General features: G+C 37.2%; 2 protein-coding genes across 2 annotated transcripts; both read left to right on the plus strand.

Annotated features, from left to right (window-relative positions):
- The first annotated feature begins 43 nt into the window (after positions 1-43).
- ndufs1 (NADH:ubiquinone oxidoreductase core subunit S1) lies at positions 44-6,112 on the plus strand. The gene is made up of 19 exons (XM_077610835.1): positions 44-154; positions 760-836; positions 921-1,012; positions 1,166-1,273; positions 1,349-1,425; positions 1,519-1,600; positions 1,677-1,807; positions 1,882-2,067; positions 2,137-2,271; positions 2,348-2,462; positions 2,665-2,810; positions 2,894-3,022; positions 4,528-4,657; positions 4,726-4,886; positions 4,969-5,123; positions 5,203-5,378; positions 5,459-5,593; positions 5,673-5,745; positions 5,839-6,112. The coding sequence occupies exons 2-19, from the start codon at positions 764-766 to the stop codon at positions 5,922-5,924; spliced, it is 2,190 nt and encodes a 729-aa protein (XP_077466961.1). The 5' UTR covers positions 44-154; positions 760-763; the 3' UTR covers positions 5,925-6,112.
- A 1,146-nt stretch (positions 6,113-7,258) lies between these two features.
- LOC144083835 (ras-related and estrogen-regulated growth inhibitor) lies at positions 7,259-10,520 on the plus strand. The gene is made up of 7 exons (XM_077612346.1): positions 7,259-7,304; positions 7,452-7,508; positions 8,242-8,315; positions 8,449-8,587; positions 9,464-9,557; positions 9,747-9,818; positions 10,412-10,520. The coding sequence occupies exons 1-7, from the start codon at positions 7,259-7,261 to the stop codon at positions 10,518-10,520; spliced, it is 591 nt and encodes a 196-aa protein (XP_077468472.1).
- Positions 10,521-12,431: the final 1,911 nt, after the last annotated feature.

Here is a 12,431-nt window from a genome sequence, read left to right on the forward strand (position 1 = left end):
CATCCACTAGATGGCAAACTTACTTTTAAAGTGAATTTCCATAGCTAATTCCAAACGGAAGTAGCATATGCTACTTCCGCTAAATACGTCGTTGCTTGTGGATTACAAGAAAACAGTCACCGCTGTTCTGGTCCAGAAGGCCAAATAGCGACAGGTAAGTCATAAAAAAATGACGGATTTGTAAATATTGGAGTCGTTGCATTGTGTGACTTCAAAATATATAAACCTTTTCGATGTAATTCTCAGGAACCTTGTTACAACACCATGTCCTTGAATATTGCGCTTAGCTAATGCAACTCTCCTTTCAGCAAGGAGACATTTGGTTGCTTATGTCATTCGCTTCTTCCATAGTAATAACGATATTTGTATATATACATGCACTTTTAATATAAGCATCACAGGATATTTTTGTTTTAAATGCCTATCTGAAAGGTGGTTGTTGGGTGCGTCGATTGCACCCATTTTTTGTTGACAAAGATACACTTTTTGTTTTGTGTCAGTCTGCATCAGCGATTTCCAATCAGGGTCCTGACGAACACTATTTTGCTAAGGGAAAGTAATCATAATTTCACTCTGTTTTTACACAGAATGAGAACATTTGATAGTAAAGAGAGAAGATCATCATTATTAAAATGTCAAACTTGTGACATTTTAGTGTGGTGCTGTGAGATTTAACAAAAAATGCAAAATCAATGTCAATGGTCAATAATGAAAAACATATTTCCTTCAATGCAATCACGTCATTCCCACTTGATGAAGAATTATGTTGCGCCTGCCGAATGTTGGCCGAGCTTTGGCCGGAGCCACGAAGGGCAACCTGGCTCCATCCTACCCAGGTAAGTTAGGTTTGTTTGCATGTTTTTTTGGTCATTGTCTTTGAGTTATAGTAATTATGAATATACTTTTTTGTTTTGTTTTAGTGCGCACAAACGTGCGTGCGGCGAGCAATATGGTTGAGGTGTTTGTGGATGGGAAACCAGTAGAGGTGGAGCCTGGTACAACTGTTCTACAGGTGATACATTTAATTATGTCTTTATTGAAACAGAGTAACAATATGCTAATGTGTTGTAATTGTCCAGATTTTAAATGAACCAGGTTAAGACAAACTTGTTTAACTTGGGCAAGTCGGTGTTGTCATTAATTTCATTTTTCTGTTCTTCTTCAGGCTTGTGAGAAAGTAGGAATCCAGATCCCAAGATTCTGCTACCACGAGCGCCTCTCAGTGGCTGGGAATTGCCGCATGTGTCTAGTAGAGATTGAGAAAGCCCCAAAGGTCTGCCTGAAACCCACCCTAAATCAGAATCTTGTCAACAAAATGGCAACTCTCACTTTTCTTTCCTGCTAATAGCCTGTTGCAGCATGTGCCATGCCTGTCATGAAGGGTTGGAATATCCTCACAAATTCAGAGAAGACTCGCAAAGCCAGGTGCAAACTTCAGTTATTGCCCCCCAAAAAAATCTCCGTGCAAAAATGTCAAAGCATATTGCAATCGGATTAATAGTCAATTTGTGGTATCAGAGAGGGAGTGATGGAATTTCTGTTGGCCAACCACCCACTGGACTGCCCAATTTGTGATCAAGGCGGAGAGTGCGACTTGCAGGTAGCTTTTATTTATTTATTTTCAGAAACAAAAGGATGGGCAATTCTTTTTACTACTCGCAACATTCTGATTTTAGGACCAGTCCATGCAGTTTGGTTCTGACCGCAGTCGCTTCACAGAGCAGAAGCGAGCAGTGGAAGACAAGAACATCGGCCCGCTAATCAAAACGATCATGACACGGTGCATTCAATGCACCCGCTGTGTCCGGTACTGAGACGTTTGAAATGCTACGATCCGAGTGCCACCTCGAAATGAATCGAAGCAATCGTCTTTTCTTGCAGTTTTGCCAGTGAAATCGCTGGAGTCGAAGACTTGGGAACAACAGGAAGAGGGAACAACTTGCAAATCGGCACCTATGTGGAAAAGATGTTCATGTCGGAACTGTCAGGGAACGTTATTGATATTTGCCCAGTCGGCGCTCTCACTTCCAAGCCGTACGCCTTCACCGCAAGACCCTGGGAAACAAGGTATGTAAAAGTACATCTTAAGCGACGTGGAGGGAAAAAAGCCTGTTTAAAATGTTGACTACATCGCAGGAAAACGGAGTCAATTGACGTGCTGGATGCCGTGGGCAGCAACATTGTGGTGAGCACCAGAGGAGGTGAGGTTATGAGGGTGCTGCCTCGGCTGAATGAAGACATTAATGAAGAATGGATCTCTGACAAGACCAGGTAAGATTCCTGTTGGGTGCCATCGTACGGCGTATGCGCTTCAGCAAAAAAAAAAGAATTTTGTGCGTTTTTATAGGTTCGCTTACGATGGTCTGAAGAGGCAGCGGTTGACTCAGCCATTGGTCAAGGACGAGTCGGGTCAGCTGACCCCGGCGAGTTGGGAGGATGCCCTGACTCGTGTTGCTGGAGCTGTAAGTGCTACTGCTAGTTAACCTTCCATACATTCCAACAAAATAGAATGAGCAGCAATGAACGTGTAGTCTCTGTGAAGGTCAGTTATCATGTTCCAGTACCACTGACGGCGATCGACGTCCGATCCATTTTGACTGTCGCGGTCCATAGAAATCGAGGGGTTAAATTGCTCAACGGTCACGAGATCTTTTTTTTTTTTAGCTTCAAGGTGTTCAAGGCAGCGAAGTTGCGGCCATCGCGGGAGGCATGGCAGATGCTGAAGCTCTGGTCACCCTTAAAGATCTCCTCAACAGGTTGGATTCGGAAAGCCTCTGCACGGAGGAGGTCTTCCCTATGACCGGAGCCGGGTATGTAGCAAAGTGGACTGTAAAAAAAAAAAAAAAAAAAAGGCACGTGTTAATTTGGACACTTTTGCCTCTTCTTTACGCAGCACTGATTTGCGGTCCAATTATCTTCTGAACACACGCATTGCTGGGATTGAGGACTGTGACCTGCTTTTGCTGGTCGGGACAAATCCACGATACGAAGCCCCCTTGTTTAACGCCAGAATCCGCAAGAGGTAAAATTATATTTTTTTGGTTACTTTTTTATATATATATATATATATATATATATATATATATATATATATATATATATATATATATATATATATATATATATATATATATATATATATATATATATATATATATATATATATATATATATATATATATATATATATATATATATATATATATATATATATATATATATATATATATATATATATATATATATATATATATATATATATATATATATATATATATATATATATATATATATATATATATATATATATATATATATATATATATATATATATATATATATATATATATATATATATATATATATATATATATATATATATATATATATATATATATATATATATATATATATATATATATATATATATATATATATATATATATATATATATATATATATATATATATATATATATATATATATATATATATATATATATATATATATATATATATATATATATATATATATATATATATATATATATATATATATATATATATATATATATATATATATATATATATATATATATATATATATATATATATATATATATATATATATATATATATATATATATATATATATATATATATATATATATATATATATATATATATATATATATATATATATATATATATATATATATATATATATATATATATATATATATATATATATATATATATATATATATATATATATATATATATATATATATATATATATATATATATATATATATATATATATATATATATATATATATATATATATATATATATATATATATATATATATATATATATATATATATATATATATATATATATATATATATATATATATATATATATATATATATATATATATATATATATATATATATATATATATATATATATATATATATATATATATATATATATATATATATATATATATATATATATATATATATATATATATATATATATATATAATGAAAACTTTTTGAATAAAACATTGGAATTTCAAATGTTTTTTTCTACCTTATTCTAATTTATTTTTTTATAAAAAGTAAAATATGAATAAAAGTAAGAAAATTTTACAAAAGTATTTGGATCATTTTTATTCAACAATTTCTAAACCATCAAAAATATTGACGATTCATATGATAGTCGAGTATTTGCTGATTAATGATGGCAGCCCAAAAAGTTTGACGAAAGAAAAAACACCCGTTGTGAATGTTGCCAAACGGTTGCTTGCTCGAGAAGAACTTAGGAGAAAATAAAATGAACTTCCCCTGTAAAATATTATGGTGCTCTTTGGGGGAAAAAAACTTTTCTTACCTTAACTGTAATTAACCTGAGCAAAGGCAGGACATTTGCGCATAGCTATTTTTATTTTTGGGGGTTGTAATGCATTTTAAGAATAAAACGTATTTCTACCATGCCTTTTGCTCTCCGTCTGGTCTAGCTGGCTTCATAATGAGCTACGTGTTGCACTAGTGGGTCACGGTGTTGACCTGAATTACACTTATGACCATCTTGGAGAGGAGACCTCAGTCCTGAAGGAGCTGGCCAATGGAACGCATGCATTCTGCAAGGTAACATCTTCACCCACATGACTTTGGTGACGCAAACCTCACCGAGCTGCTGCTTTATCCAAATGCAGGTCCTGGAAACTGCTCAGTGTCCGGTGGTGGTCGTGGGCAGTAGCGCTCTACAGAGAGAAGATGGTGCCGCCATTTTAAGTTCAGTTTCCACCATCGCACAGAATGCCAGAACCAGCAGTGGAGTGGAGCAAGGCTGGAAAGTTCTCAATGTCCTGCACAGGTACGAAAGGCGGGTCATGCACGGCGTTGACAAAAAGGGAACCAACTGGCTGTCAAGTTTGAGCTTCTCTGGGTTTGAACAGAGTGGCCAGTCAAGTCGCGGCCCTGGACCTGGGTTACAAAGCAGGCGTGGACGCCATCAGGAAGAACCCACCCAAAGTCTTGTTCTTGCTCGGTGCCGATAGCGGGTGCATCACCCGTGCTGACCTTCCAAAAGATGCCCTCGTTATCTACCAGGGTAAATGCACCATCGTTGTCCAATACATCATCGAGTAAAGCCAGAGTGTACTTAGCCGGTTCCTTATCATTTCCCACAGGTCATCACGGTGACGTCGGCGCAACAATGGCAGATATCGTCCTCCCCGGCGCTGCGTACACGGAGAAAAATGCCACGTATGTCAACACGGAGGGGAGGAGCCAACACACCCGTGTAGCCGTGACCGCACCAGGAATGGCCCGAGAGGACTGGAAGATCATCCGAGCCGTGGCCGAGGTGAAGTTTCCCCGCACTCTCTATGGAATACGATGACATTTTCACAGCCACACTTAAAAGATACGCTTTGGCGCATCCAGCTGGCAGGTTTGACGCTGCCTTACGACTCACTGGACGAGGTCCGATCCAGGCTTGCTGAGGTGTCTCCAAACCTGGTGCGGTATGATGACGTGGAGGAGGCAAATTATTTTAAGCAGGCAAATGAACTTGCTAAGGTAAAAACGCTTGTATTATCCCTTCTTTTCGTATTGAAGGGTAAGATATCCAGACACATTTATTGATTTTCTTCTTTAGGGGGTAAAGCAGGACCTCATCGCCACTCCTCTCATACCACCTCAAGTTTCTGTAAAGGACTTCTACATGACAGGTACGTCTAATGCAGCCGTTCAAGAAGGCTCCGCAGAGTCGAGCTGCCCAGATCAACGCTGTCTTTTTCCCATTCCCTTTTTGTCTTTTTCAGACGCCATCAGCAGGGCATCGCAGACGATGGCCAAGTGTGTGAAAGCCAGCACAGAGGGGGCTATCGATGAACCCTCTATTTGTTAAACACCAGAACACATCCATAAACTGTTAGGTCTATTGGAACGATAAACACTCAAAACTGTTTCGCAACATTTAATTTAAATGTGTCCTCGTTGTAGCCACCTTCATTCTTTTCACTCTTGAGAGCAAGCTTTGTTGGAGTGGATGGAGCTTTGACAAATGTACAAAATGAGTAAAATATTATAATTACATTTTTGTGTGTGTGTTTTTTTTAAACTGTCATCTGTTTGAACCCTTTCAAGCACAAGTTCTGATTTCTTTCCTTCTTTTTTTTAACCCTTACAAGGATTCATTGAAGGCAGTAAACTTCCTTGTAATTTGACTAGGAAGAGCCAATAAATGTCCATCAAAGGCACTGAAAGATGAGCAATCATGGCCCAGCCCTCCCAGTTTAAATGAATTGGATGTGTATCGCTGTCAAAGGAATACTGGCACTGAAATTGTACTAGGAAAAAATGGTTCAGAGCTGAGTGTATTTGTTCTTAAGCATTTTAATTTCAATAATTTAGCTTTTGTTAACATTGTATTCATTTATCAATGTATTTTTGTTATATAAAAAGAATACAAGATGGATATATTATTTTTTAATGACCACAAATAGGTTAAAAGTATTGTAATTTATTGTCTGAATGGGTTCTTTTTCGGCAAAATTTCAAATTTGTCATAATTTTTTTATGTATTTATGATACATCCATTTTTATCACAGTCATTCATTTTCCATACCATGCATTTTCATATGGGTTGCCGGAGCCTATCCCAGCTGACTTGGGGCGAAAGGCAGACTACAATCTAGACTGGTCGCCAGTCAACTGTAGGGCGCACAGAGAGACAGACGACCATTCGCACTCACAATCATACCGCCACCAGCGGGAATCCAGCAATCCTCCACACCATCAGGTGGACATTTTATCACAATTCCTGTCAGATGTGGTCCGTTTGGTCAGATAGGGTTAAAAAATAAATCCCCCAAAATTAATTCTGAGAGGGTATGTGTATTGATATTTGTGATATAGTACTATAATTAAGTCTAGTTGAACATGGAATGTTCAAACAAAGCACAAAGCAGCCGTCTGGAAATGATGGTTTGTATTTAAGGCCCAGTGAAAGGTTTATGTGAAGGTCTGCAGTCCTCAAGCCAGCTGACTCGTGTCCCCGAGAGTCACTTTCCTCCGAGCAAGGGAGAGGAGAGAGTCTTTGGTGACTTAATCCCAGCCTTATTTGGCATTTTATCATCAAGGTAGGTGTAAAGACCCTGTTCTTTCGTAGTCTTTTGTGTCAGTCCTTGTCTGGGATGATTTTCTCTGGTCTTTCCAGGCACCTTCCCCAAGCAGCAGACAATGGTGAAACTTCTCATCCTGGGAACTCCAAACACAGGAAAGACTGGTAGACTGCCTTTGTGATGATATATTTATATTTGACATGGTTGCCAAGTAATATGACTTGACATGAAAATGTGCTCATCGCACTCAACGTGGGAACCAATGTTAATTCCTTAATTTCCTTACAGCTGTTCTATTTCTATTTCTACAGCCTTGTGTGTCCGCTTCATGACAAAGCGATTCATTGGTGAATATGACCGCAAGAAAGGTAAGATGGACCCTTTCATAAACAAATGTTCTCCTTTTTTTCTTTTACTCCTACAGGCCACACATTTAATTCATTAGCTTTCATTGATGGTGCTAGAAGTCCAATCCATTTGGACGTCTAGCGACGTCAATGGCACCAAACCTAAATGCTTGTCTTCCCACTTTAAATGAAATGGACATCTATTGCTATTGCAATAGCATCTAATGATTTCAATAATACTATGAAAAAAAAAAACTAATTTTACTTGAAGCCATAATCAGTTTTTTTTAAATTCATTTTTAATTTCATTTCTATTTCATTTTCCCTTCTAGGTGTGAAAAAATGGTAATTTTTATTGAAATTGCATTCATTTCTAAATTTACTTATAATTATTTTTAAACAAATAGTGCAAATATAATAATGATTAGTAGTTTCATTTTTTAATGAACAAAAATAGTCACTTGCCCCGTCCATAAAGGTTTAACGGCCCTAATTGTCAACTTTTAAATATCTGTCCATGGAAGTGACCATGTCTGTGAAAGGGTTAACGCAAAACCATCATCATGTGTGGGGTAACCTCAGTCTCAGTCTGCAGAAGGTCCCCACCTTGTGGACTTCCTGTGTGTGGCTCCATTTTTTACCTAGGTCTACAATGTCTTGTGTGTCTTGTGTCTGTCTTGCTAATGCAACCAAGAAATTTCCAGAATACGGAATGAAATAAAATTCTAATCTAATCTGATGTGTTCCATCACAGAGGTGACCTATAGATGCTGCCGCCTCGTGGACCAGGAAGCTGTTGACCTTGAGATTTTGGATACAGCTGGCCAGGTACATTTGTTGTACACCTACAACCCATAACCCTCCAGTGGACCACATATGGTTCTTCAGAATTGAACACCAAGAGCATGGTTTGTGATAGAAAATCTTGAATCTGAATGAAAAATTAAATATTGTATGACAGGAGAGTTGCCCACCATCCCTGGAGGCCTCCATTCGCTGGGCTGATGGCTTCCTATTGCTCTATTCCATCACGCACCGCCAAAGTTTTCTGGAGGTCGCCCGGCTCAAGAGACTTATTGACCAAACCAAACAGAATCTGGGTAAGAATGGAATTGATTCATAATTGGACCCTACTACCCCCCAGGTCACAATTGAATTTGATGAGAGATTATTAAAAAAAACGGAGTAAGAAGAAAATACAAATAGATTATGTTAAAAAAAAGATAGAAACAAAAATAAGATGAGACAAACAATGATTTAAAACCCAAAATCCCAGGAGGCAAGATCATTCAACTATTCATCATTTCTCATAACGGTCAGGTTGTATCTATTTTTCTAATATACGGCTGGATTGCACAGTTTAGAAGTTGGTAAATTTTCACTGTTGCAATTTTTGTTGTTGTCTTTTTTAATTGTTTTTTTTAAACTAAAATGTCACCATGTGAACAAAGAGCTTATTGTGCTTTGTTCTAATCACTAGTCATTTTCTTCTGATATCCCAAAATAATGAACATACGGTCTGGTTCCAACATAACATCAGTCTAGAATGAGTACATTTTTGGGCTTATTACCTAAGTATGAAAATTGTGCAACTGAAACTTTGCATTTGTCACTATAGATGAAGTATCGGGAAAAATACCATGTCATTTTTCCTTTGAAAAATGCCCTTACACGTATTTGAAGCATTGTGGCTGCATTACCCGCATTAACAATCATCAAGACTACTGACTAACCAAGCAAAAGACTAGAACCAGTTCTGTGTGATCTACCCAGGCACTGTGTTTGCTCTCTTGTGTAAGCCCTGGAAGGAGCCTGCCTATTGTCATCTTGACATCCATACACACACACATACACCAGATCTCGCCATGTTATGGAGAAATAAGCGGTGATACATCCACATTTGACTGTATTCATTAATTCTCAAGCAAAGACTTATACGTCTTCATCTGGGAAGTAACCATGGGTGTGTGATTCAGCTGTCCCAACAGTTTTGGTAGCCAATAAAGCCGACTTGGAAATTGGGAGAGAGGTGACAACGGTGGAAGGACAGAGACTGGCTCGTGATTTAAGGTTTGTCTGTAGGTACAGTGTACTATATTACATATTAATGTGCTTATTAAGAATATACGGCTTGGTGTGTGTTACTTTGCAATATTTGGAGAAAAATATTTTAACTACACTAAATCAATATTGGGGTTCATATACAATCAGGGCCCACTCCTCCCCAAAAAGACTAAAGTGATGTTTGCGTGTGTTAAGGTGTGGTTTCAGGGAGTTGTCAGTGGCTGATGCTGTGTTGGCTGTAGAAGCTGCTGTGTTTCAGCTCATCAGGTTGGTTTCTGTCATTTGAACGACCCCCTTTTTTAAAAATATGGATTTTTTTCATGCTTACAGATGTGGATTTATTTGAGGTCCTTTAGTGTTTTCTAAAAAAAAGTCTTGAAGCACTGGCTGCCATTGATTTACATTCATATGTCCAAATTCAGCATCCTCATGCTAAAAATGTGTTAATCCTTTCAGGTTAAAAAATGTTGTTTTTTCTTCTTCAACCTTTACAGGGGACTCATTAAACTTACTGACTGCCATTGACAGAGCTAGGCGTCCAATCAATTTTGATGTCTAGCTCCGTCATTGCCACTGAAACAAAAGCTGTCTTCTAATACTATGAAAAAAAATATGGTTCATATTGACAATTTATTCATCGATACATATGATAAAAATATGGAAGAAAATACAACAATGATTAAAAATTGCTAATAGTTTATTCATTTTTAATGACCAAAAATAGTCACTTGCTCTATAAAAAGTTTTGAATCATTGTCCACTATTTTTGAGCAGTTCCTTAAAGTTAATAATGCCCGCACAAGAATTTTTGGCTCCTTTCTTAAAATAGCATTGTCTTGTCCCCAACGTGTGTGTAACAGGCAGGTCCTGGACCAACAGCGGCCCTTGCCTGACCGCCGTTCTTACATGCTGACTATGCGCCACGCTCTGACTAGGAAACTGACCCGCTCGAAAACCATGCAGTGGTGACCTTTGACACCCAGCATAGCAAGGCACTTGTATAAATCAGTGTGGAAACTACAGACAGGCTTTCTCCTTGAATGGGTCAGACATGATATGGGGAATTAAACTGTGATTGTACTTCTGTTTGGTTCTTACCAATCAATTAAATTCTGCCTCTGCCAGAAAATGAGTCTTTGAATGTGCTGTTCTGAGTTTAATAAAGTTTCAAAGATGACAAGCGAAGCTTCTCCAGCCTGCAAAGCCTTTCACCTTACAGTAGATGGCAATGTCTACTCCTTCTTAAAGGCTAGGAAGCATCACATTAAATGTTCCTCACATGTTCTTGACATGTGAGTAATTTGACACTCAAGTGTCTTATGTCATTGTTATCTAGAAAATGACTGATGCAGGGCTTTGGAAGGGAGTCTCTGCTCAGTTTTCCTTGGCATGTAGGCCTTACAGCTGGCTTCCCTATAGCTTTCCGTGTTTATTATTTTAACCATCGGATGTTGATGAGGAGGATGGATGACATTGTAGTGGTCACCTAGGAAACTAAAGGTCAAAATGGCAAGTAACTCTTTTGGCTCAGAATAGACGGTGAGTCATTGTGCATCATTAGGGACTCAGCCAATCACCGTCATGCTGCTCACAAATGATAACTATAGTACTTAAAAATCACAGGAAACGTCGTCTCCATCTATTGATGCGTTATTCCATTTTTACAATCGGCTTACTGATATGGTTAATTCAAATCTGCAATAGTGAGACTGGGAATGTGTCTGTTTTGTGTGTTGTTGTGTACACAAGAACATTTTCATTCTTTAAAAGCTGTCACACAATCTTTACTACAAAAAAGATTAGTTAATCATTCTTTTGACAATGAATATTTCAGAAACGACAATCTGAAATTTAATTTTAAATTGGAAAAAGGCCTAAAAAGTCCAACAAAAATAAAGAGTTCAAAATTGTTCAAGCCTGATTACGTCACAGTGATGGGAAAGAGAAAAGATGTCTAAAATGAGATTTTTGCTCATTACAGCAACACCACCATGGTCAAATATCCATTTCATAAATAAATTGAACAATCTCCGTTGATCATACACATTGATGTAGCCCAGTGTTATAACCTTGTAAAATGATATCTAACCAGGCAGAAAAGATACAAATAATTGTATAAAGAAAGTAGGTAGATCATTAAAGAGAAGAGAGGGGAGTATTTTCAACTGATGGTAATCATCATGGGTCTTTCTGACGGGTGAGCTCTCTTTTGACTCTTTAGGAAAGGCTCGAGATATTATAAATAAATAACAAAACCAATCGCATTCTCATGCCCAGTTATGGTTCAAAATGGATTTCTTACATTGCACTTTGAGGCTTGGACCTAAATACCAGTACTTTGAGTACCTCTAACATGTATGTCAAAATTCATTCCAGGGGAAGGCCATTACCATGACATAATGATTATTAGGATTTTTTTCATGTACAGCAGCATAGAAAGGTTCATACGAAGTTTTAAATAAAGCTGACATTTTGGAAAACTACTGAATGAGTGTAATCCACAAATGCACCATATATGAGCTCTAGTAGGATGCAACACATAATGTTTAAAAGGGCAGGGATGCAAACAAAGAGTTCCACTAACAATAGGTTTGGCCTTCTCGCGCTTCTAAATTACAGTTTTGTTTGTCATATGGGAAATAAACTTTGGTCTTTATGTACAGACTAACAAAATGGAATTTTACCGATGAAGTGTCTGTTTAAAAAAAAAGCAGCACCTGACTTCAACAAAGTATTTAGTTGTAAAACACCAGATTAGTGAAAATCTCTTCTCTTGATTGGCTGCAATGAAAACCTGAACTCCGCCAAAAAAAATCACTTTATGGAATGGCTTGGACACACCTGGTCAATACATATTTAGGTTGGGAGACCTCGAGATTG

This window comes from Stigmatopora argus, chromosome 1, assembly GCF_051989625.1.
Source record: "Stigmatopora argus isolate UIUO_Sarg chromosome 1, RoL_Sarg_1.0, whole genome shotgun sequence".
NCBI lineage: Eukaryota > Metazoa > Chordata > Actinopteri > Syngnathiformes > Syngnathidae > Stigmatopora > Stigmatopora argus.

What these genes read in the sequence shown, in the direction of transcription:
- ndufs1 (XM_077610835.1), top strand. Translation starts at nt 764, where the DNA reads ATGTTGCGCCTGCCGAATGTTGGCCGAGCTTTGGCCGGAGCCACGAAG. An exon ending in TGCCCTCGTTATCTACCAGG is followed by an intron (nt 5,124 to 5,202) that starts GTAAATGCACCA and finishes CATTTCCCACAG; the next exon opens with GTCATCACGGTGACGTCGGC. An exon ending in TCATCCGAGCCGTGGCCGAG is followed by an intron (nt 5,379 to 5,458) that starts GTGAAGTTTCCC and finishes TGGCGCATCCAG; the next exon opens with CTGGCAGGTTTGACGCTGCC.
- LOC144083835 (XM_077612346.1), top strand. Translation starts at nt 7,259, where the DNA reads ATGGTGAAACTTCTCATCCTGGGAACTCCAAACACAGGAAAGACTG. An exon ending in TGAATATGACCGCAAGAAAG is followed by an intron (nt 7,509 to 8,241) that starts GTAAGATGGACC and finishes GTTCCATCACAG; the next exon opens with AGGTGACCTATAGATGCTGC. An exon ending in AGACTGGCTCGTGATTTAAG is followed by an intron (nt 9,558 to 9,746) that starts GTTTGTCTGTAG and finishes GCGTGTGTTAAG; the next exon opens with GTGTGGTTTCAGGGAGTTGT.